Source organism: Neofelis nebulosa, chromosome 11, assembly GCF_028018385.1.
Source record: "Neofelis nebulosa isolate mNeoNeb1 chromosome 11, mNeoNeb1.pri, whole genome shotgun sequence".
NCBI lineage: Eukaryota > Metazoa > Chordata > Mammalia > Carnivora > Felidae > Neofelis > Neofelis nebulosa.
Genome location: NC_080792.1, coordinates 4,201,465 through 4,227,258, shown reverse-complemented (window position 1 = coordinate 4,227,258; position 25,794 = coordinate 4,201,465). Strand labels below are relative to the sequence as shown.

The window sequence follows — 25,794 nt, the reverse complement described above, 5'->3', positions numbered from 1 at the left end:
CCCTGTCCCAGTATTTTAAAAAATTTAATATTGCATAACATTAAATGCAGAAGAACAGATTTTGATTGCGTATAAATACCGTCATCCATGAAATGCATAAAATTGTATCTCTTACAGACAGACATTTCCTATTTTATTTTCTTGTGATCATGTATTTAATGTGTCTTACCTGATTGTATAAAGCATAAAATTATAAAAATACATATATAGATGTATTATGCATAAAACATATGAATGGTATATATAGTATAAATAAAAATATGTGTATCTGTAAATATATGTGCACGAAATAGTCCTTAATACATTATAAGGTATCAAGCTCCACACGACTTCTTGTTTTGTCTATTTTTAAATAAAAAGGCTTTCACCTTTTAAAATTCTCCCCTCCCCTCCTATGCTTGTTCATCATTAGTCTCCTGATTGTTACCTTTCGCGCACGCTCTTTAGGTCCTAAGAGGTGTTAGTTTATTTTTGCCCAAGATACACCCTTCCTAAAAACAAAATACTCTGTTTTCCATGTCATCTAAGACCTTCACTGAAGATGACGGTTCATTGCTTTAAACTCTCTTGTACCTAAGTATGCATTGTGTGTTGAAGTTGGTGGGTTTTGGTCATTCTCATTTCCTCACTTGATCAGGATTGTCTCAGATGATTCTTAATGCCTAGCTTTTTCCATAAGGAAGTAATGTAGGTGGCACCAAAGAGTGGGAAGTTCAAATAACAGTACTAACTAAGTACAGTGGGAGCTTTTTGTTCTCACTCCCTGGTGTGAGTAAACATTGGTGAATTGAGGGGGTGTCTGCGGTGCCATGGAAAACAAAGGGGAGGTCTGTAGAATTAAGGGAGTAATTTGGAACAGTTCACTCAGCTCATCAGGGAATCCAAAAAATGGTCCTTTTCCTTTTAATGATAAAAGTGGACATGTGTTTCATCCACCTTCAGATGTTTTCCTGTGTTACTTGTGTCCCCAGGATGTAGAGCTCTTAGCCCAAGGACATTTATAGGATTAAGAGACTCCACAACCCCACCCTTTTCTTAGAACCTGTCTAGTATCTTTGATATGTAAATATATAAGGAAGGAGGTCTTAACCACTTTCTAGCTGCTGTGACCTTTGATAGCCCATCTCCTGATGGCCCCTTCCTTCTCTAGTAAAAAATCTCTAGGAGAATCTCTCACTGTCTCTGCCTCCAGGAGACCTGTGATACCCTCAAAGGAGCAGGTCAGTGAGAGCACAGGGAGCACATTCGGTATTTATTCATTCTTTACCGAATACTGTGATTATTAATTAGCTCTGGGGATTTATATAAACAGCAAGTTTGGTGATTCAGTAGTGGCAAGAAAGAGGTTAGCTGTATGTGCATATTTTCACAAACTTACATTTAGTCTGATTTTAAGAGAAACTTAACATAAAGCTTGGCAGAGCCCTTGCCGAAGGCAAAGCTGAAAATAACTGAAAAATATCTGTTGTTCCAGTTTTTCTTATTTTTAAAGGTGTTTGCTGTTATTGTAAATATTTCTTATATGTTTGTTTATTTTTAGAGAGAGAGGAAGAGACAGAGTGTGAGCAGGGGAGGGTCAGAGAGAGAGGGAGAGAGAGAATCCCAAGCAGGCTCCGGGCTATCAGCCCAGAGCCCGATGCAGGGCTTGGTCCCATGAACCATGAGATCATGACCTGAGCCAAAATCAGGAGTCAGAGACTTAACCACCTGAGCCCCCATGGTGCCCCATAAATGTTTTTTAATGTAAATATTAATATACAATTAAAGTATATTTGGAAAACAGAAGTGGGCATTGCTGTATAGCTGCATTAACATTTTGAGGTGTTTCGAGTCTAGCTATAGAGGGATCTCTCTGATTCAGTCTTTCTGAATCCACGCAGCTGGGCATGCGCAATTGATGACTTACTCTGCCAGGGGATGGAAGGGGGGCGGCCCAGCTCTTCCAGAGGAATACTTTGGATCCAGTTACAAGACTGTCGTGACAAATGCAGGGGGACTGTTCATTCACGAGGACAGTATTTGCATTTCCGCTTCATCTGCCCTCTCCAGGAAAGGATGTCCCTGTCCCGTTTGTGGAGTGCTCTTCCTAAGGCCATTGGCATGGACTGTGCCTCGCTTTTATGGTTCTCTTCCATCCCCCCTCCTCGCGAGTGAATAGATAGTGTATTTTCCGGGTCTCTGCATTTCTAACGTCATTGGCTGCCTTTACCTGTGAGTGCTAACGCAACTACTGGAAAGTTGGGCGGTCAGGACCCTCTTTGCATTCTTCACCAGTGTTTCCTCAGGTGCGTTCCCGAGAAAGCGAACGTGGCGGTGCCGTGGCTCATCCACGATGCACCTGTAACTCGGAAGCGTCAGGGCGGTGCACGGCCTTCACCGTCGCGTGGGCATCGTGACACGTGTTTGCCAGCTACCATTTTCCCGCCCTGCCGGTCACAGAACCTTCGCTTCACACAGCGTCCGGCAGGATTTTGTCCTTCGGCAATACCCTCAAGAAAAGCTGATAATCCTATCGCTCGATTTTCTTCTGCCACTTAATTTCGCTCTGCGGGAAACCTGAGGCCAGCCTCATACTTTTTTCTTTCGAGTTAGGCGCAGCCTGCCCCGACCTGCTTGAACTTGGGTGGCACTCATTTTGTTACTGTTCTGACAAAGCAAGCGGCTGTGCATGTGTTCAGAAAGTGTCTAGGTGTGCCGTCTCTGATGCAAAGACGTGGAGAGGGATGAAGGAGCGAGTGGAAGAGTTTGCTTCAGGGAGCAGAGGCCAGCTCCCCGGTACCTATAGGCACTTCAGGCCTCACATTGCTGGGTTTGTCGGCAGACAGCGTGAGAGGAATCTCTTCCTGTTTTCAGGGCTGCTTGGCGTATGGCATCCAAGGCCCTCGCTGTATCTTTCAGTGATGGTCCGTGAGGCTCAGAAACCTACATCAACATGGAGAACTCACAGGCACTTACCACACCGATGCTTCTCTGTCTCCAGACTGTTTTAGAGCCTGACTTCGAAGCGGCTCACTTGGTAGAATGTAAAAGCCAAAGCTTCTTTGTTTCTTTAATGCTCTAAATTCAGTGGAGGCAAGAGTGCTTCCCTTTGTACCTTTCCTCCCTCCTCAAAGGTGTGCTCTCAGGGTGAAGGAAGCTCCTTCAGTGCCCTCAAGTGGCACCAGAATAATTTGAGATGAAAATCGTAGAACCTGAGAGTTTGTGCTTCCAGTTGTGCATAGAATTAAGGTAAAAGGCCAACTTAAAAATCAGCACCAAGGTCCCAAAAACTGCCAGCCTCATGGGACTAATGAATTGCACGAGTCCAAATTCGCATCTGAGTCCAGCACTTGGACTAGTGCCTGGTAAGGCCTACATGCGTGCTCTGGCCGCTGTCCATGTTTGTGGTGCTCGACTTTAACTCGGTTTACTTTCCTTTCTTATTTGCTAGGTCCAACTGTGCTGAAAATATCCGCAAACACATTCTGCACACCGGCAAACACGAGGGGGTCAAGATGTACAACTGCCCCAAGTGTGACTACGGGACGAACGTGCCCGTGGAGTTCCGGAACCACTTGAAAGAGCAGCACCCGGACATTGAAAACCCGGACCTGGCTTACTTGCATGCTGGTAAGGGGCTCGGGGCCTTAAAGTAGTTGGCGTTTTTAGGAGGGTTTCATTCCGTTTATGAAAACAGAAGGCTGTCGGTCCCTTCCCGTCATTTACTTTAATGTGGTGGAGTGTGTGACCGCGTCTGCTTCGAGACTACGAATGGCACGTTCCAGGCTCCTTCCACTTGACCAGGGAAACGGGTCTTTTGCGTTCTGTGTCAGCCGGAGCAGATGTGACAAAGTAACCACCACCCTGCCCCTGCCCCGGAGGTTAAAGTTATAACCACAAACAGCCGACAGGCAGTGAAACGTTTGCAGTGGTAGTTGTTTGAACTTCATGTTCCGACCGATGGGTAACATTTTTAATTTTTCTCAAAGCATGTTTGTGAATTGAAATGTTACGCCCTGTCCCTGTGTCCCGCTGTCTCGTGAGGAGTACCTGGAGAGGGATGTGACCGAGGACGGTGAGTTGAGCGACTTGGCACGGGGTACCATGGTGTCGCTCACTCCCCAGAAGTTAGGAGGGCCTTGTCCACGGTGTGAGGGCCGTGTTGGTGGCGGCAGAGGTGGCTGCTAAATGCTGTAGCCTCCTTGGATTGGAAGTCGGGTAGCCCCCTCTGCGGGGGTCAGGGGCATGGCAGCAGCTACTGGGGTGAGCAGGACCATTCCTGTGTGTAGCCCAGCGTTTTGACGAGCACGAATGCCTCCCTTGAGTGCTGAATCCTTACTGTGCGGAACAGCAGTGTGATGGACGAGAGTATGAGTACCTGCTTGAGGAAGTGCTTGCCCGAAGGAAATTTAGAGTAAGTTCTGAGATGTAGCCCAAGCGGTGCTGTATTTAAATAGTAGCAGTTGATACAGCGGGTGTTTTAGGCAGACGCTTTGGGATCAGTTGGAGACAAATGCAAACTCTGTCTACGCCTTTGCTTCCCGGCCCCGTGACCTCAGGCAGGCCCGCTCCGCTCCGTCTTGCGTCAGCTGTCTCGTGTGTAAATCTACACGGTGGTAAAGAAGTTAAACAGCTAACGGCTAAGAAGCTCTTAGCTCGGTACCTTTCGTACCTGACCAGCAAGAGCCGCGCAGAGGGGGCGGTGGGTCACAGGGGTAACGCAGGAGACGTGACAGAGCGTTTGAAAGTTGTGGCAAACCCTGCCCAAAGTGCAAAAGTCATGGGAAACCCTGCCCGTTTGCAAAACGCGTAAACCGTCTTTGCTCAGGCAACACATACGTGGAAAGAAACAGAACTTAATGAGTTATTTGATGGATAATATTCTTATTGATCGATTATTAATACATTTGACAACGTCTGCATATAAGGTCTTGTGTTTTCTGCTGCTGTGTTCTTTCGATTCGTGTTTGCTATGATTGGCCTTTTAAGGTAATGGTAGAACGTCTTATTTTTTCTCTGTGTTGTATCCAGGGTTGTTTTTGAAAAACAGAAACACAGGTCAGTATTCCTCACATTTTGGTGAGATTGTTACTGAAAAGGTTTCAGACTGGACAGTTTAAAGCTTTAGTCACAAAAACAGATGAAGTCAAATTGAAGTATCTTCTGGCCTTCATCACCTAAGGATTCTTCCCTCAGATGAGCCCTGACCATACAGCTGCCAGAAGAACTGCCTGTGGACGGAGGTACTTCAGGAGATGGCCAAGCAAAGTGACCTCCGCTGATATCGGGCCATCAACAAAGTACCATTTTTGTTAAAGTTTATTTATTTATTTTGAGAGAGACAATGACTGCACAAGTGAGGGAGGGGCGAAGAGACAGAGGATCCCAAGCAGGCTCCGTGCTGTCAGCTCAGAGCCCAACACGGGGCTCGAACTTGTGAAACCGTGAGATCATGACCTGAGCTCCTCTCAGCGGAGCCCCCCAGACGCCCCAGCAAAGTACCTACTTTCAAGGTAGTACTGTGCTTGCCTCTCAAGGCACGATATCAGTGTCTCCCGTCTCTCGCTGCGCCGGCTAGACATTGAAAACCGGGTTATTTCCCTAAAAGAAAGTATTTCTAACTTGCCGATGAACACCAGGGAGAGGGGAGGAAGCTGACTGCAGAGCAGAGACACGCGTTCCTTCCGTTCTGTGCAGAAAGGACGGGCCGGTGCCGCAGAAGCAACACCGTGTGTGCCTTGGAGAGGTGTTCTGAAATACTGCTAGTGTAAAACGAGCTTCTAGAACCATTATTCTAGTTCCCGTGTGTGTGTGTGATGCTCATGCGGGTGTAATCCTAGTTTGTGGTCTGTATCCATAATTCTGTTAGAAACCGTTTTCTAGGCAAGTCCCAGTTGCTCGCAAACCAGACCCACGGGGGGCGGTACGGGGAGCCGGTTGCCAGTCCCTCCCGTGCGTGGCCACCGTCTCTTTGGTGGTAGTTTTGCTTTGGCAGACGTAGCTCGGTTACGAGAAAACCTCAAAAAGCTAGACTTTTGTCGACTGGCTTTTTAACCTTGTAATTGTCAACCACCTGCGGTACGTCTGGGGACGCGCCAAGGGAGCCTTCCTCAGGGTCAGGAAGATGCCGCTCCGCATTCCGTGCCGTGTGGCGGTGGGACTGGGCACCGTGGCTGGTGAGGCCCTGGCGGGCGGTGGGCACCGTCGAGGTCCCGCGGCGGCGTCACGGTCCTCCGAGAGAGCGGCCGACGGCCCGGTCCGGGGGGACACCACCGGCCGTGTGGTGCGCTGTCTGCGCCGTTCCTGTGCCGAGAATCTTGCAGGCCAGCGTTCAGGGGAGCATAGGACACGGTTCTCTTAATAAAAGGCTGGCTTTGAAACCACCCCAAGATCACGTGGTCCTCACTCGGCTCTCCCACGTGTATCAGCCAGCTAAAGACCGTCAGAAGGGACGCACTGAGCCGCAGCCGCAGAAAAGACTGTACCCAGCGTCATTTGGGAGAGTGTAAACTTCAGTTGAGACCATATTTAGAAATGCACATGTGGAAGTAAGGCACCTGGTTGCTCTGTGGGAACCAGTGCTGCGGAAAGAGGCTTTCCCGTCCCGTGATCGTGTGCTTCCCCGGCTTCGTGTACATTGCGAGGTAGCTGCAGTTATTGGGTGACGAAGTCAGCCAGAGCCCCCCGGAGACCGGTTCGCGTCCTGCTGTGCCAGTCTGCAAGGCTGGGCCGGTCTCCGGACATCTCCAGGCTTCAGATTCCTCATCAGCAAAGTCAGGAGCGATCTGCGTTTGCGTCTGTAGGGCAGGCCTGTAGGGCAGGACAGATTTGAACGCCAGTCCCCATCCCCTTGTTGAACGGCTTTGAAAATGCTGTTTCAATTCTGTGGGTCTCAGTTTCCCCCTCTGTGAGATGAGGACAGTGATGGCTGCGACACAGTTTTCTTATGATCTAAAACCGGTGATAGGCGAGCTACACGCAGACATCGCAACACTTGGCGTCCGTGGCTGTTCAGTTTTCTTCTCCGTTGACTCTGGTGATGACTCATTTTGTCTTTTCTCTCAATTATTTTGGGGAACTAGGAGAACAATTCTGGTATCATTTCTCATGTCACAGTCCAGAGAATTAAAGGCTCCATGTGAGCATTAATTTTGGTTATAGCTTTGTTTGAAAAGCAGGTACAAGTGGTTATTTTTAAAATAAAGGTTGATTATTTACATACATATTATTTGATTTCCAGGCCCTTGGGGATTTTTCTAGTCATCTGTTTGTTAACTATGGAAATAGTAATGTAAATGGACTTCTGGGCTCTGGCTACTGTGCTTATACAACATAATACTGAATTATTTCAGTGCTTTGAAATTTACTTATGCTTTCTTTAAGTCCACAATTTGGTGAGTTTTGGTAAATGTTTGAGACGTACTAGAATGGAATGTAAGTAATGGAGCTGCTTGGTGCTGTATTCTGTGCTCCCTCGTACATCACTTTGAGTTTTTTCACCCTTCAGACTATCTATATTCTTATATTTTTTATGCTACCTCGTCAGCTGTGATAAAGTTGCGTCCTATGATTGTAGATTTATCCATTTTTTTTTTTACATTCTCTTACTTTTGGTTTTACATATTTTGAGGGTCTATCACTGGCTACTCAGAACTTTAAGATTGTTTTCTACACTTACCCAGGTATCATAAAGAAAATACATGTATTCCCTTGTAATTAAGAAATGCTCCTTTTTATCTATAGTAATGCTTCTTGCCATCATTCTGTGTTTCCTGTTAGTGTAGCTACATCAGCTTCTTTATAAGCAGCATATAGCTGCATTTGGATTTTTACCTGCTGGGGCAATTTTAATCTTTTTACTGGAAATAGTCATTTACTCTAGTATTCATACTTTATACCATTATTGATACTTTCATCATAGTCAAAACCTGAAACTAGCCAATGTCCATCTAGTAGAATGTATAATAGGGTCTGTGTTCACCTACTGGGACCCTCTGTAGCAGGGAGGACGTACAGAGTAGGAGAAAGGTACAGCATGGATAAATCTCTCAGTCACAGTATTGTATGAACTAAGCCAGACACAGAAGAGTGGATTCTGTGCAGTCCTCTTCTTACGAAATACACAACCAGCCACAACTAATCTGTGCTGTTAGGAACCAGGGTACGTTCCCCCTCGGGGGCAGCAGTCACTGGGATGAGGAGCAGTCACTCTATCCCATCCAGAATAGTGATACTCGTGTTTCTCACTCCTGATGTTGGGATATGATTGTGCTCAATTGGAGAAAATCCCTCAAGCTCGCCTGTGAGCTGTGCACTTCTCTGTATACAAATTTTTTTAAATGGGATTTCTTTGCTCCCCGTATTTCTTTTTTTTTTTTTAATTTTTTTAACATTTCTTTATTTTTGAGAGACAGAGAGAGACAGAGAATGAGTAGAGGAGGGGCAGAGAGAGAGGGAGACACAGAATCCAAAGCAGGCTCCAGGCACCGAGCTGTCAGCACAGATCCCGACACGGGGCTCGAACTCACGACCCGTGAGATCATGACCTGAGCCAAAGTCGGACGCTCAGCTGGCTGAGCCACCCAGGCGCCCCTGCTTCCCGTATTTCTAAAGAGACTCGTTCTAGATCTGATATGAGATTTTGCAATCAGTTTACTTCCCACAAAATCGACCTCAAATTAAAAGTCTCCAGAGCTCTTTCTGTCACCGTACATTATCATTTTTTTTCTGTTCAGTGGAATCCATTTCACCCCCAAGATGGTCTTTATTTGACCTCTGTGTTAGCAGTTGCCCGTCTGCCATCTGTTACCCAAGACTAAGCGTGGTGTTCACCCACTGCACCCTGAGCAGGAATTAAACACGCTCTGTGCTTGCAGTACAAGTGACCTCCAGCCGGACGGGGGTCATTGTGTCTCAGAGTACTTCCAACATCCAGGGAGGAAGAGGATGGAGAAGACCATGGGAAGGTAGAGGGAAGCACGCGTAGCTCTCGTGACTGTGCCGAGCCAGAACAAAGAGAGGGTTTTTCCTCCTGAACTCCAGGTGACAGATGCACAGTTACGCCTCTGCAGCTCTCGGGGTCCGCTTGTTCTGCAGTGGTGCTCCCTGCCCCGGGGGGGGGGGGGGGTGGGCGCCCGCTGGACGTCCTGGTGGCGTGGCCACTCTAGTGGCGCTCCCTGCCCGGGGGTGGCGACACAGCCACTCTCTGCGGCATGACAGTGAGATCCATGGAGTTACTTCATATCTCCTCTGAGAAGCTGGGGCTTGAAGTGTGTAAATGTTTTACATGTTGTCTAAAGACAACGATCAAGTGATGTTCTCTATTCAGGAGAAATTAAACATTAAGTGATGACATGGCATTGTCTCTAATTCCTTTAGTTTTTGCTTATTGTAGGGTGTTTAAACAAATCATATTTAAATTGATGTGATTTTCATCAGTTCTTATATATGTATTAAGACTTCATCGTTTAAAAATGTACATTGGATTATTACCTGTGCAATATGATAGCCCACAGATCTATTCTCTTCACAAAGTGGGATTTTCATATTATTCTTTAAGATAATCAGTTTTTTTAATTCTTTAAAACATGTATTATTTAATTGCATTCCATAGCATTTTCCTCTTACCCAGTTATAAAGAATAAGAATGTGAAAGTTTGACTCTTATCAAAACTCCAAATCCTTTCCTTTCTAATGCTAACTAATGCGGTACCAGTTAAACTATACTTAACTGATTCCTTAATTCTCTCCAAGTGTATCAGTGCGTATTTAGGCAGATTGAACTTCATATTCCACCCTGGAGCCCCTTTGCTTAATCTATCACGGTTAAGATAAAACATCTGTAGCCTTTTGTACCTTAACCATTCCCTCTCATTTAGCGGAATATTCAGATTTTCTCATATAAAAGATTTTCTTCATCATTAATTAAAAACATTAGCGTTCTGATGTACAGAGCCTTGTAGAATGTAGTTTTCCCCAGATTGTGGGGCCTCTATTTTTAACCCCATTACTTTCAGCCCCTTTTGTTAGTTGGTGCTCTGACACATGTCATGACATTTTGTACAATAATTCATTTTATGAAGAGGTCCAAAAAATCTTAGAAAATCCTGACAGTTTCTCATTGGTTCTCCTTACATAAACCAATTATTACTTCAACCTAAAAAGGAACGAAATTTTTTCTGACATGATTGCCTTTGGTAAATCCATGCTGACTCACTCCTATTAAATTGTACTTCTCCAAATGTATCATTAAGCTCATCCATAAGTATCATCTCAAATTTATTTCCTAATATAGATGTTAGACTAGCAGCTCTATAATTTTCAGCCTCTACCCTCTTTCTTTTTAACCTTCAGACTGGATTCCTTGTTTTCCAGGCTCCTGATATTTCACTACTAACAAAAGACTTCCTAAAATAATTAACAGTTCAGCAGTTTGATTCTTTAACCTCAGACATCACCCATGGGTTAATTTACTGTTTTTCTTAACTGCTGCTAAATGTCTTTGTTCCTTTCTAACTCCTGTCTACACATTCCGGTGCCTTCCGGAAGGTGATGTCCACCACGTCCCTCTCTGCAGGACAGGTTTGATGTTGTGGTCACTGGCTTTTTCCCTTTGCTGTCTTTCTCACTCTCAGCCCTGTCGGATTCCCTGAGTTTAGAACTGACTCCCCGACATACTGTATAGTCAGTGGGTGATTCATGCCAAAGCAGTGTTTTTCGTCAACCAGCCTTTTCCAGTAAGAGACTTGCTCGTTTGTGGCTGCTTGTCGGTAAACGCACTGTTCCTGATAAGCAGACCCTCTCAACTCATGGCTGTCTCTCTTTTATTGAATAATATACTGAAATAGTTTGTTTCAAAACTTTCTAATTATACAGTTTAAAATGTTTTTTAATTCAGTCTGCTTAGGAATAAATGTTCTGACTCTTCCTCGGTACATCTGAAAACTTCCTTTGTCCGCTTATCCCTGCGGAGCAGGGCTGGGGACATCCGTGCTCCCTCTCTGGTCCGCCCTCCCGCAGTAGGGCGTCCTCACTGTTGGAGACACATCCGGATTGTCCACGGCGTGCTTTCCTGTGTGGGGTGGCCAGTGCGTGGTACCAAAGAATGCTGTTACTTTACACTGTCGCATTGTGACTTTGCAGTGACGAAGAAACCAAACTTTTCGCCGAGCCATTAAGTCAAAACAAAGCTCTTTTATAGGTGTTATTCCCGACGTAATGATTTCTTAAAAATGGGTCTCCGAGATGCTGACTTTGCCCAAGGAGGCTGAGTAACGACAGTGCGGCCGACCACAGTCCATGCCTGACTGCCTCCCGGGAGTTTTCCAGTTCCGTAATCCTGCATGGACAGGAGCTCGAAACAGAATCGGCATCTGTGAGTTAATGAAATTATCGTGAAGTCTTAAAATTTTGGAGTTTTAAGACTTCAGATAATCTGAAAGCAGGAACTAGGAAGTAAGATGGTATAATATAACGCATAAACAGAACCACCAGGGGTAAATGTTTTCACAGTCGTACTTCTGCTGCCTAGCATGGAGCCCGGCAGACAGTGGGGGCAAGTGTCAGCCAGATGAACTTGGTGTTAGCGTCCTGACTCTGACCATCCAGACGTGTGACTCTAATGAAGTCACTCAACCATTCTGGGTCTGTGTTCTCCATGGGAAAATGAGTAACACTGTTTAGCCCTTCTTTTGAATATCAGATTAAATCATGCCTGTGAAAGAGCTTTGAAAATTATTACTGGTATTGAGATTTCCTTTATTTTAACTTTTTTAAATGTTTATTGTTGAGAGAGAGAATGCAAGCAGAGGTGGGGCAGAGAGAAAGGGGGACAGAGGATCCACAGCAGGCTCTGTGCTGACAGCAGAGAGCTCAACGTGGGGCTCGAACTCACGAACCGTGACATCATGACCTGAGTCGAAGTCGGGCATTCAAAACCTGACTGAGCCACCCAGGCACCGCGATATTGAGATTTTCTTTAAAAGAGAAAGGTAGTGGGCTTTGTTATTGCTGTTTTAATGGTAGGAAGTTAGAGGGAAAGGGCTGAAATGATTGTTCGCGTTTATTTCAAGTTGCTATTGAGTCACGAGTCTCAGCCATGGATGTGCCTGTGTGTTAGCGGTCCTTCCATATGTCGGCAGGACAGTCTGAACATACGTCTGCAGTGAGGGTTCGAAAAGGTCGATAGAAAGCTTTTTTTCAGAATAGAAACTTACCACTTAACTTACTTGAATTATTTCTATTCTTATTTATTATGCTTTATATTTTTAAAACTGTCTTTAAAAAAGCATATGATCCTGAAATAATGTCCTTTCTAGTATGTATTTTAATGTTTTGTGAAGTCCTCAAAGGCAGTCACAACATTTAAAATAAAGTCAGAATACACCATTAGAATGTAGCTTTTGTTAGTAACACCTCATACAACTGGCTGGAGATAATCTAAAATTCATGTAAATCCATTCAATTCATCGTTTTGTGATAGATCTCAGGCCCTCACAGGACTCAGCCCCATCCCCTACCTGCGTGATCTTAGAAGTTTTAAAGTAGTGGTTAATTTCTTTCCAGTGAGAACTCCACTCTCTTCTTTCTTGGGAGGCCTCGCTAAGTATAATTAGCTGTGTAATTCGGAGCCACATTAAAACTCTGCTTAGGGATTCTTTCCTTGCTGCCGCAAGGTTATACAGGCACATGACAGTGTGTGTACCTCATCAGCAAGCAGAATTGTGATCTTATCTAGGCTAGCATTCGCGAACTGAATTCTGAAAGTTAAAATAGTTAAAGAGAAAAAAAGAGAAAACAAAATTGTGATCTTATCCCCCCTGACAACTTCATTTATCAAAATTTTAAGGGGGAAAAAATTGATTGTACAAAGTTATAGTGGGTACGGTATGATTTTATCAGGTAATTGATGTGGCTTTTATTTTTATATAGACCTTTATCAACTGTTTAATTCAATATAATTTATATATTTAAAAAATTTGCACACCCTCACATTCGTATCTTGACCCTGAGTAAAATGCAGTTTTATACGAGGGAAACGAGGTAGGTGTGGGCAGGTCTTCCTGCTGATGTGGCATAATTGTTACCGTTCCTGCTGAAACCATCTGTGGGAAAATAATGTACAGGTTCTTCGGGTTATGGGGGAAATTTAGTTGTGCTCTTTCATTAGTACTGAAATTCAGTTGAGAAGATGTAAAATACATGTTATCAATCATTTGCGATTTTTTTTTTTTTTATTGAGCAACATTGCCATTTAGCGGGTTTTCCTTGTTTTGAGTTTTTATTTTAGAAATAATTTGAAAAAAAACTTTTTTAACGTTTATTTTTGAGAAAGAGAGAGAGAGAGAGAGAGAGAGAGAGAGAGAGAGAGAGAACGTGAGCAGGGGAGGGGCAGAGAGAGAGAGGGAGACACAGAATCCGAGGCAGGTTCCAGGTGCTGTCAGCACCAAGGCCAGCACGGGGCTCGACCTCATGAACCACGAGATCATGCCCTGAGCCTACGTTGGACACTTAACCCACTGAGCCACCCAGGTGCCCCTAGTTTGAAATAATTTTAAACTCAAAGAAAAGTTGTAAAAGTAGTACAGAGTTCCCAAATATCCTTTGTCCAGCTTCTGCAAATGTTAGTGTCAGATACGACCATGATATGATTACCAACACCGAAGACATTAGTGTCGGCACAAGACCGTTTCGTAAGCTGCGTTCTTCGTTCCCAGCTCACCAGTTTTCCTTCCGTCTTTCTGTTCCAGAACTCAGCTCAGGAACCAACATGCCCTTTACTGTGTTTCTTTGGTCTTTTCCAGTCCATGCCAGTTTTTCAGTCTTTCATTATCTTTGATAACCTCGATGCTTCTAAAGAATATGGATCAGTTATTTTGTAGAATGTTCTTGTATTGCAGTAGTCTGATGTTACTCATGATTCAATTAAGTTTTTTTTTTCTTTTTAAGTTTTGTTTATTTACTTAGAGCAAGCAAGTGGGGGAGGGGCAGAGAAAGAGATTGGGAATCGCAAGCGGGCTCCACACTGCCAGTGTGGAGGCCGACTCGGGTCTCAGACCCACGAACCATGAGATCATGACCTGAACTGAGATCTGGAGTTGGCCGTTTTACTGAGTGGGCCACCCAGGTGCCCCTCAGTTAAGGTTTTTAAGCGTCTTGCAGAGCAGACGTCTGGCACGTCAGGGTGTGTTATGGTGGGCGATGTAAACTGGATCCATTGAGTGAGGTGGTCTCTCCATATTTCTCCACTACAAACTTACTGTTTTCTCCTTTTTAATTAATTCACATCTCAGGGGAGTTACTTTCAGATTATGCAAATAACCTGTTTCTCCTCAAGCATTTGCCCACTAATTTTGACATTCATTAGTGGATCTTGCCTATCACAGGAACCTTGGAGTTTTAGCAGTAATATTCTCTTTCCCTCCTTCCTTCCACGTTTAATTGGAATTCTTCTTTAAGGAATATCTGTCCTTTCACTCCCAATTATTTCTTATTCAATTTATTTTTACCAGTATGAATTTATTATACTCTGTGGTTTACGATTCAGTGTCGTTATTTATTTTCTTGCTCAGATTGCCCCAGCTTTGGCCACCGCGAGCTCTCCTGGTTGGGCTTCTGTGTCCTTTGATGGCCGCCATCCTTTTCCGACTGTCTCTAGAGCCCCACAGTGTGCTCTAGGTCATCTGGTGTTCTGCCTGCCCTAATCCTAAAATCACCCTCTTCTTTAAGGATCTTTGGTTTCTTTTATTGGAGAATGGTATTTAGAAACCAAGGTATGCACACTATGTGTACTAATTGCTTCCATGCACCCTTGGCTTGTGGGCTTTCTCAGCAGACAGAAGTAGGAAATGTATGTGTGCATACTAACCCCTGCATTGCCATAAATACACAGTTTTATCGATCTATCTAAAGCATAAATTGTCTTTGACCTAAGTAGAAGAACTAAAACTATAAAACCCTTAGATGAAAACATATGAACAAATCTTTGTGACCTTCAGTTGGGCAATAGTGTTTTGGATATGACACCAGAAGCTAAGGCAATAAAAGAAAAAATAAATTGGACTTCTTCAAACTAACAACTTTTGTGCCTCAAACCATACCATCAGGAAGATGAAAGGAAAACCCACAAAATGGGGAAAAAAATTGCAGATCTGTCTGATATAAAGATGCCTAGAACTCAACAGTAACAAAGGAGATTACCTAATTTAAAAACAGGCAGAGGACCTGAATAGCCATTTCTCCAAAGAAGAATAGAAATGGCCAGGAAACACATGAAAAGATGCTCAACATCATTACTTGTCAGGGAAATGCAAATCAGGACCCCGATGACAGTCCACGTCTAGGTTGTTTACTCTTTTGGCAGTTACATAAACAGGGCTGCTGTTAACATTCACATACAAGTTTCTGTGTAAATGTAAGGTTTCATCTACCTCAGGTAAATAGCTGGGATTGAGACGCCTGGACAATACAGTATGTATGCATTTAACTTTTAAAGAAAACTGTCAAACTTCCAAAGCGTCTACACATTTTCTGTTTCTACCAGCGATGTTTGGGAGTTCCGTTTGTCCCGCCTCATCGCCAGCGCTTACGGTTGTCGGTTTTTTTAAGTCATTCTAATAGGAGTTTCGTGGTATTTCATGGTTTTAATTTGATTTGATCACTAATGATGTTGATTATCAGTGCTTGTTTGCCATCTGTATATTTTCTTTGATGAAGTGTCTTTTGAAGTGTCTCATTGGGTAACTGAGCTTTAAGAGTTTTTCATGTATTTTGGACACAAGGCCTTTGTCAGATACATGATCTTCAGATATTTTCTCTCAGGTTGTGCCTTGGCTTGTTTCCTCTTAACGTTGTCTCTCGCCAACAAACCGTTTTTAAGGCAGTAGCCTCCCCCGCCTTACCTGCAGTTTCACTTTGCGTGGTTGCGCTGGCCTGCGGTCAGAAGGAGCCTCGCGCGGCCTCACCGCGCCTGCGTCACGCACCTCCCTGCTTCTCATCGCACGGGCGTCTTACCTTCTCCCGTCATCACAAGAAGGGCGAGGACAGCACGGTAGGACCTTCAGAGAGAGACAGAAACCACATTCACGCAACTTGGATCACAATATATTGTCGTAATTGTCCTCTTTTACTAGTTGTTGATCTCTTACTGCGCCTAATTTATCAATTAAGTGTTTTCACAGGTATGTATGTGTGGCAGGAAAAAAAATGTATGTTACTATCTGTGGTTTCAGGCATCTGTTAGGGTTCTTGGAACATATGCCCCGTGGCTAAGAGGGGACTACGTTATTCACGAAGTCCAGTTTATTAATGTTTTTCCTTATGGTTTGTCCTTTTGATACGGTATCTAAAACCTATTTGCCTAACCCAAGTTGCAGAGATTAACTCCTGTATTTTCTTCTGGAAGCTTTGTGTTTTTGTAGTTTATATTCACATCTGTGATCTATTTTGAGTCAAATTTTGGATAACGTGAGGCATACGTTTTCCAAATTTTGGATAACGTGAGGGTTTTGGTGTTCATAGAAGTATCTTTTTTTTCTTTCTTTCTTTTCTTTTTTTTTTTTTTTTTTAGCAACATTGGTTGAAAACACTACCCTCTTTCTATAGAATTGCCTTTGCACTTTTGATGAAAATCAGTTGACAGTATTTCTTTGAGTCTATTTGTTTCCTCTCTACTACCATAGCAGTTTCTAAAATTATGCGTGGATGTGTCTTAAATTTTATCCTAAAATTCCCATAATTGGATATATATATTCTCCTTCGATTTCACATACCCAAGCTCTTTATTCCTCTGTAATCTAACATAAACTCATTGACAGTCTCTCTGATTTGTCACCATCTTGTCCTTCTCCTGAATGACTGTATGACTTAGGGTAGATTACTGTGCCTGGTATTTTTACAAAAATCAATCATTTAAAAAAAAAAAACCTTATGAACAAATAAAGTGGAGATATGCATATTTATATACAGAATATATAGTGGCCAGTTAAATTATTGTTCCTTGATCCTTTATATTATTGAATAAGAAAGGCCCTTCACTTTTTGCTTATAATAGAATTCTTCTCTGGTTAGTTTTGCCATCATGATAAATAGTTTCATATTGTGTCTTCTTTTTTCTTTTTTTTGATTCAAGTTTTGATTTAAATTCCAGTGGGTTGACATATAGTGTAATATTAGATTCAGACGTAGATTAGTGACTCATCACTTACGTACAACACCCAGTGCTCATCACAGGTGCCCTCCCTAATGCCCTTCACCCATCTAACCCATCCCCCTGCCCACCTCCCCTCCAGTAACTCTATGTTCTCTGTAGTTAAGAGTCTGCTTTATGGTTTCCCTCTCTCCTTTTGTCCCCCCGTCCTGTGTTCATCTGTTTTGTTTCTTAAATTTCACATATGAGTGAAATCATATGGCATTTGTCTTTCTCTGACTGACTTATTTCGCTCAGCATAATGCACTCCGGCTCCATCCAGGTGGTTGCAAATGGCAAGATTCATTGTTTTTTATGGCTGAGTAATGTGCCATTGTGTATATAAACCACATCTTCTTTATCCATTCATCGGTCGATGGACATTTAGACTCTGCATACTTTGGCTTCTCTCATTGATAATGTTACTATAAACATCAGGGTGCATATTCCTTTTGAATTAGTATGTATGTGCCCTTTGGGTAAAGACCCAGTAGTGAAATTGCTGGATTGTAGGGTAGTTCTTTTTTTTCAGACTTTTTGAGGAACCTCCATACTGTTTTCCACAGTGGCTGCACCAGTTTGCATTCCCACCGACAGTGTAAGAGGGTTTCCCTTTCTCCACATTCTCACCAACACCTCTTGTTTTTTGTGGTGTTAGTTTTAGCCATTCTAGCAGGTGTGAGATGGTATCTTATTGTGGCTTTGGTATGTATTTCCCTGATGATGAGTGATGTTGACCATCTTTTCATGTGTCTGTTAACTGTCTGGATGTCTTCTTTGGGAAAATGTCTGCTCATGTCTTCTGCCCACTTCTTAACTCGATTATTTGTTTTTTAGGTGTTGAGTTTGATAAGTTCTTTATAGATTTTGGATACTAACCCTTTATCTGTTATTTGCAAGTATCTTTTCCCACTCCAAAGGTTGCCTTTTAGTTTTGTTAATTGTTTCCTTCACCGTGTAGAAACTTTTTATCTTGATGAGGTCCCAATAGTTCATTTTTGCTTTTGTTTCTCTTGCCTTATGAGACGTATCTAGTAAGGACTTGCTGTGGTCAATGTCAAGGAGGTTGGATCGATCCCATGTACAATTGCACCGAAACCCATAAGATACCTAGGAATAAACCTGACCAAATAGGTAAAAGATTTGTCTTCTAAAAACTACAGAAGACATATGAAAGAAATTGAAGATGACACGAAGAAATGGAAAAACATTCCACGCTCATGGATTGGAAGAACATTGTTAAAATGACTGTATTGCCCAAAACAGTCTACAGTTTTTATGCAGTCCCTATCAAAATGCCACCAGAATTTTTCACAGAGCTAGAACAAACAGTCCTAAAACTTGTACAGAACCAGAAAAGACCCCAAATAACCAAAGCAATCTTGGAGGCAACCAAAACTTGAAGGCATCACAATTCCAAACTTCAAGTTATATTACAAAGCTGTGGTCATTAAGACAGTGTGGTGCTGGCAGGAAAACAGACACATAGATCATTGGAACAGAACAGAAAACCCAGAAATGAACCTACAACTATAGGGTCACCTAATCTTTGACAAAGCAGGAAAGAACATCCAGTGGAAGAAAGACAGTCTCTTCAACAAATGGTTCTGGGAGAACTGAACAGCGACATGCAGAAGAATGGACCTGGACCACTTTCTTACACCATGCATACAAATAAACTCAAAATGGATGGAGGACATGAATGTGAGACAGGAAACCATCAAAATCCTAGAGGAGTTCACCATATTTTTCTTACTAGCTAAGAAGCCACTTTAAAAATTTATTTCTACTGCCTCGCGCCCACTAGAATAGCTACTATCGAAAAATAAAATAGTATTGGCAAGGGTGTAGAGAATTAGTATAGCTGCTATGAGAACAGTATGGTTGTTCCTCAAAAAACTTAACAATAGAATTACCATTTGATCCAGCATTCCCACTTCTGAGTGTGTGTGTGTGTCTGTGTGTGTGTATGTGTGTATGTGTGTCTGTGTATATATAAAATGAAAGCAGATCACACTCATAACAACATTATTTACAATGGCCAAAAGTTAGAAACAATCCAAATGCCCATCAACGAATTAATGGATAAAGAAAATATATGTTATATTATATACGTTATTATACATATATATTATATATTATAAAACATGTGTAATACACATATAATTATATAAAATATATAATATAATACATACATTGGAATATTACTCAGACTTAAAAAGAAGGAAATTCTGACACCTGCTACAACATAAATGAGCCTTATGCTGAGTGAAATAAGCCAGACACAAAAGAAAAATACTGTGTAATTCCCTGTCCATGGAGTTAGTCAAGTTCCCGAGGACAGAAACTAGAATGATGGTTGCCAGGGGCTGGGGGGGAAGGGATGTGAGGGGTTGCTTAGTCTGTACAGTTTCACTTTTGGTAGGTGCGCAAGTCTGGAGACTGATTGTACCGCACTGGGAATATACGCAGCACTTCTGGACCGTACGCTTAAAGACGGTTGAGATGGTAAACTTTGTGGATTTTACCACAGATAAAAATTGTGTTAAGTTACAAATACAAAAAAAAAATTCTTCTTATCTTTTCTCTATTTCCTACATGTATCTATGGTAGAAAATATTAAATAGGTGTCTCTGTTGGTGAGGGGTCATTAGGGAAGGGAGTTGATGGGGATGGGAAAATGAAAATGGGGAAGTTAATACAGAAATTATGCTAATTGGCGTGAGACTTTCAAATTAAATAGACCAAAAAGATGTCATGTGATACATGTTAATCAGCATCTCAACTATATAAATCAATTGAATAAATTTGCGAAGTTAATTTATTCAGGAAAAATATGAAGAAGCAAAATATTTTAGCTTATATAGACATGCTTACGCTTTTTAATTTTTTTCCATTTTTTCTATTTCTAACTAAGGTTAAAAACACTTAAATACATTCTTTTAATAGATGAAAATCCATCATAGTAAAGTAGTCACTTAAATCACCTAATAGCTTTTATCGCAGCAGAATATAGCGTGCGCCCCAGCTAGATAAAATCATAGTTTTGATGGCTGGTCTAGATACTTCTTAAAAAGCTCTGCTCAGACAGGTTCACTCTTGTCACAGCTATTAGTGCCATTTGTTGAGTAGCATGTCAGGGTGATTGGCACAGAGTCATTCTTTCGTCTTATGAAAAATCATAATTTTAATGCATGCTTAAAATAAAAACCTCATGTAAGTGACTTCCTGTTTATAAAAGGAAGAGGCAAGACTCCTTTGCAGTTAGTATTGATTATTCATGTTGCATGGAATATAAAATTGTGTTTTCTTTTTAGAGGAGAGAACTCCTTTGAGGGGGAACTGCCTTTCAGGATTTCCTCCATGTTTGTTGTCTGGTTCACGATGTTAGAATGAACTGTACTACCTACCGTCTTCTTTCCAGCTGTTGGTCAGGGACAGATTTGGATTCTGTTGGCTTTAAATAGAATCTGTGTCTCCGACTACCAAAGTAGGTCCTTGGATCTTGGAGTAAGGTTTATGTCACTTAATCTCTTTTAGTGATAAATGTCTTGCAGTGATTAAATAATATTTGTAAAGTACTTAAAATAGTGCCTGGCATATATTAAGTTCTCTGTAAGTATTTAATTAATACAGTATTGAACTGAAATCACTCTGTGTCTTCTGGGTTCTTTTTAATTGTGCCAGTAGGTGCTGCTCTTGAGTGACAAGAGTGGATATTCCAAGTTATATTTTATATTAACAGGTGACCTGGACCGATGGCATAACTTACGTATTCACATTTATATACCTTAGTCTCGTGATTAAAAACAAGACTGTTTCTAATAAATAGACTGTTTACTTTAAAGACTTTCTTAATATAAAATGACAGAGACGTGAAAATGCTCAGGTAGTTCTCTTGGAAGTTTAGAGCACTGTTTATTTTTATAGCATTTATGTCTTTAAAAGGTACCAATCTCATGACCTTTCTCATTATCAGGCAGTTACTGTATCATATTTTCACCTTCTTTCTCGACATAAATTATTTATTGAATCCATTGACATTTTTCTGGCGCATGCAGTCAACACTGAACTGTGGTACTTCTCGGTGTTTTACAGATAACCTGTCGACAGGATTCAGCTTTGTTAGATGAGCCTTGATATTCAGACAGAGCAGATCTCACGTTTACACCAAGGACCAGAGAGGATAGGTGCCAGATGTGGTCCCTCTTGTGCACACTTACTTGTACTGTTACTTCTCAACTTGTAAGCGCTCTTCCTCTTAAACTTCGTGTTTGCTACCGGGATGGGAAGGCGCCACGATTTGTACACGTGTCGTGTAAACAGCTGTCATGATTGACCTGAGGTGCGGGAAGGCGAGTAGAAGAGTCTTGGCTTTGTAAGAGCTGAGGAGTCTGAGGTGAGAAGCCAGACAGCTGGACGCTGAGCAGGCAAAAGTGGCGTTGGGTCCACGAAGGGGATTGGGAGGGAGGGGAGTTGCCGGTTGCAGAGAATGTGCCGCGAGATGCTGAAGGTGGAGAGAAGTGAAACAAGCCGGCCCTTCGGAAGCGGCCCAGCGACCCTTCAGGTTTCTTCTGTTTGACTTTAATGTTACGCTAATACATCGTCTTTGTCTGTATTTCTGACCTCTCCCCTGTACGTAATGAGGAAAGTTTTCCACGATGTATGCTTTTACGTCATGAATCTTTTACCAAAGAGGTAATTCTGGTTTTAGATATGATTCTGTTGTAATACTTAACATATTTTCTTTTTTACCCCAATTTCTCTATCTGTGTCTAAGAAAATGTGTTATAAAGACATTCTTAAGATGTTTTATGTTCAGTTTGCGCATACCAAATTTTTAATGTCTTTTTTTTTTTTTTTTTACATTGAAAAAGACATTTGAAATCCAGCGCTGTATATTTTTATTATTTATGGCAGAATCTATTTGGGTGTGTTCATCTTCTGGGCGTTAAGATGTCTACATTTTCACCTATTACGTTTTTATGTATAATCGTTTTCACTCAACATATAAGAAACAACAGTTTATCATAATAATACAGGTAAAATTGAGTGTGGTTGGCCTACAGGTTTTGAGTTCCACTCAAAGTGTAACCCACTGATTTATGCAGGCATTCGATTCGTGTGTATATTTAGTTACGTTCCATTTTTGTATGTCCGTGCTGTTATCGGTGTCCCTCTAAGTTAGTCCTGACCTTCCATGCAGTGAAGGGCACGACCAGCCTCCCTACCCACTATTTCTGCCTCCTGAGCAAGTGGGAGTTCTGTGAAATTTCCTCAAGTGTGTGGTTCTTTCCCCCTGTTGCTAAGCCAGCCACAAGTCTTGTTTCTGATATGAATCTTGATGTAAAACCCCAAACCATAGAATTCTAGAAAGCTGTGCCACACTGCTGCCATTTACGGGATTTCACCCCGTAGAACCAGATCAGTAAGGCACCAACCGATATCAGAATCGAAGGGGTCTAACCTTTCCTGAATAGCTCCACATGGTTGCTGAAAAGCGTTCTCACTCTCTCTGCTGGCAACTTCTGAGTCATATCTTTGAACAGTTAAATCGGTAATTTTTAAACGTTTTTAGTGGGCAGGTTTTGTAAACTTCGTTGAGTTCATGAGATTTATATTCTTTTGCTTGTTAGTGTGTTGCAAAACACCCTTTTAAAGTTCTGAAGTGACTAGAGATTAATTTCGTTTGAAAATTTGCGACTACTTTTGCGTTCGGGCCCGCCAGATTGCCACCAAACAAATGCAGAACTTTGTCCGCCCACGGTGTGCCCAGCGCACTGTGCTATAGGCGTCAGAGACAAAAGAACGAGCAACACAGGCTTGGTCCTTGCCTTAGTAGGGGTTATTGATTTAGTGGAGAATAGACATTAATTGAACGACCACACTATAAATACCCAACTGCTCTCTAAGGTCTACAGAGAAAAGGTTGAAGGTGCTTGGGGAAGGCACGCGGGGAAGTGATCTGCGTAAGGCACTAGGTGAGACTCCTGCCTTAGAGCTAAGTCTTGAGAGAGGGTATGAGTGAAGTGGGAGAGAACATTCCAGGCCCCAGGCAAGAGGGAAATAGTGAATTTGGGGAACCTTGGAAGCCAGTGAGTTGTCATAATACTTTTCTAGTTGACTTAATCTTATTAAAGCCTCTTTAACAATAATTTTTTTTCTCCTCTTTAGAGTATAGGAAATATCTAAAAAGAAACATTGAATTCATTCCATTTTAATCTAAATAGTTGACCATATTATACGCGATAGTAACGATTACATATGAGCACTCAATTTGCCAAATGACTGGGCTTTTTTTTTGAGAGTATCATCTCATTTAATTTCCAAAACCACCCTGTGCTACTGTTATTCCCCGTTGACTGGTGAGGGGGCCGTGAGGTGAAGTGCCTGACCAGACCTGACATCTGGGAAGGCAGCGTGGAGCGGCTGGTTTCGGGGCCACCGCCCTGGTGCTGCTGCTTTACGCTAGGTGGCCATGTCACGCGTGATACTTGGCGGAAATGTCCCCATCTCAGAAGTGTTTCATCGGTCAGGGTTCCATCACAGAATCAGAACCATTTTGGGAGCTAAAGAACAGAAGGATTTATTGTAGAGAGTAGACCTTTTGTGGAACCTAAAACCTTACGAGTGGTCCTAGGAGAATGAGTCCGGTTTTCTGGGTGAAAGTTCACTTTCAGCCCAGAAGTTTTTAATGTGTCTACCGTGTCTCACACACATCACATGTTGGATTTTCTTGGCAAAATACTACTTTCTGATATACCAGGCAGATGATGAGTTAAATTGAAGACTAAATCATACAGATTAAGTTTTGAAACTTCAAGAATATAAATGGACTTAAGTCAGTTATTAGAACTTCACAGGTATTCGCCTGCTCTTACGCATAGACCATGGGAAGAAGTGGTATATCTAATCAACACCATACGTGCCCGCCTGCCGGCGCCATAACCCCCAGTGGCCACAGCTGCCCTGCCATGTTGTGGTGTTCCCTGCAGGACTCTCGGTCGGAACCTCTGCCTTGTGCTTCACTAGTGTGTGGCCATTTTAACGAAACCCCTCTTTTCTCCATCCCACTAGTTTCACCGGTGTCCTCATGAATGAGCCACGGAATATTCAGAATTCTTAACCTTCCTCCTTGGGCTTCTTTTAGAACCTATGACCTTAGGATGCGGTTATGTATCATGTCCATGCAGTGATAATAGGTTTTCTGGTATGCCTTTCCCCAAACATGGTGATTTCATTCCCAAGCATCATGTTCTTTTAGCACTAATATGGTGTCTCGGTTAAGAGTGTTTTCGACCACAGTACTAATCTAACTAATTTTTAGCATATGCTCCCTAGAAATATAAAATTTAGACTTTCTGAATCAGCTGCCTTTGGTGGATTTTCACGTAATATTTATCAGAGTGGTTTTTTACCTATTTCTTGATGCTGACTATGATATTAACCTTTTATAATTAAGATGCTCTGTCTCCTTGACACATAGTATGCCCTTTTAGTTCTTCTTAATCTTGTTTGTTTTTTTTTTTTTTTTTTTTTTTTATTTTATCCATTTACTCCTATACCACTTCGTCGGTACCTTTCAAATGCTAAATGCTGTCCCATTTATCCTTAGTAACCATGCTGAAGTCTTCTGTCCTTTTTAATGTTTAGGCTTTATTGGATGAATGTAGATTGCACCTTCTCTAACTGTGTCTTAAATAATTGCCACTTACGGGAATTAAGAACTACAAGACAAGGAAAATGCTGACCCATAGACTAAGCAGAGGGAGAAAACGTTCCCACTGGGTCTAATTTCCTAAGAAGGACCATCAGGATAGTGGCGAGGGCCTGAAATTATGGTCTGAATGACCTCTAGAAAATGATCCATCCACAAAGGAACTTGCCTGTGTTTGCACCAAGCAAAATAGGGATAGGGGTAGGCACCCCACCGAAGAAAGACTGCTAGCCCCCTTGTCCTTGGCTAGGTTATTTTTATAAGGAGAGAAAATAATCATTTAGACCACAGAGACAGAACTGACATTGCAGGATGAGACGTGATCCAAGGTTGTGAGTATAAGCTGGTGTAGGGATACGTTTGACCCAGAAGAGGGATTAATGAAGTATCTGAAATTCTGACTTGCATCCTGTGTCATCTCTTTATTATTTTAGGGCATAATTTCTATTGTGTGTGGCATGTAGACATTTATCTAAACACGCATACCTAAAATATCCATTAGACTTCCACATCTTCCATTTCTTTCACATTATTTTTTATTCTGTAATCTGGACTCTTGAGAGTGAATATATTAAAAAATTAGAATTGAAATGCAAGAAAAACGACCTTCATTATTAGATCTTTATATATTTGACATAATCACTGTGGTATTTTCTATTTAAAACAAAGTACAAGGTAACAAGTAGATTTTTTATATATAATGGCGTTCATTAGCTCAATAATAATCTGACATCAGAAGACCAATATAGAACAATTACTATAAACAACTAATTGTGTTTTCAGATCTTTTATTTATCAACGCCAGACACCTAATAATTGAAGTGTGAAGGAGAAAGACAAAGAAGTAGATGTCAAATAATTAAGGAAGGTATTATATCTTCGGTCTAAAAACATTCACATGAATTACATTTTT

The 25,794-nt window shown here is 42.0% G+C and overlaps 1 protein-coding gene across 3 annotated transcripts in view; it reads left to right on the top strand.

Moving 5' to 3' along the window:
- ZNF407 (zinc finger protein 407) overlaps positions 1-25,794 on the top strand; it is a 456,703-nt gene that overhangs the window by 309,531 nt on the left and 121,378 nt on the right. For all 3 annotated transcript variants that reach the window (XM_058691802.1, XM_058691804.1, XM_058691803.1), the window contains exon 8: positions 3,431-3,609. In XM_058691802.1, coding sequence (XP_058547785.1) covers positions 3,431-3,609 — 179 coding nt within the window. The remainder of the gene's footprint in view (positions 1-3,430; positions 3,610-25,794) is intronic.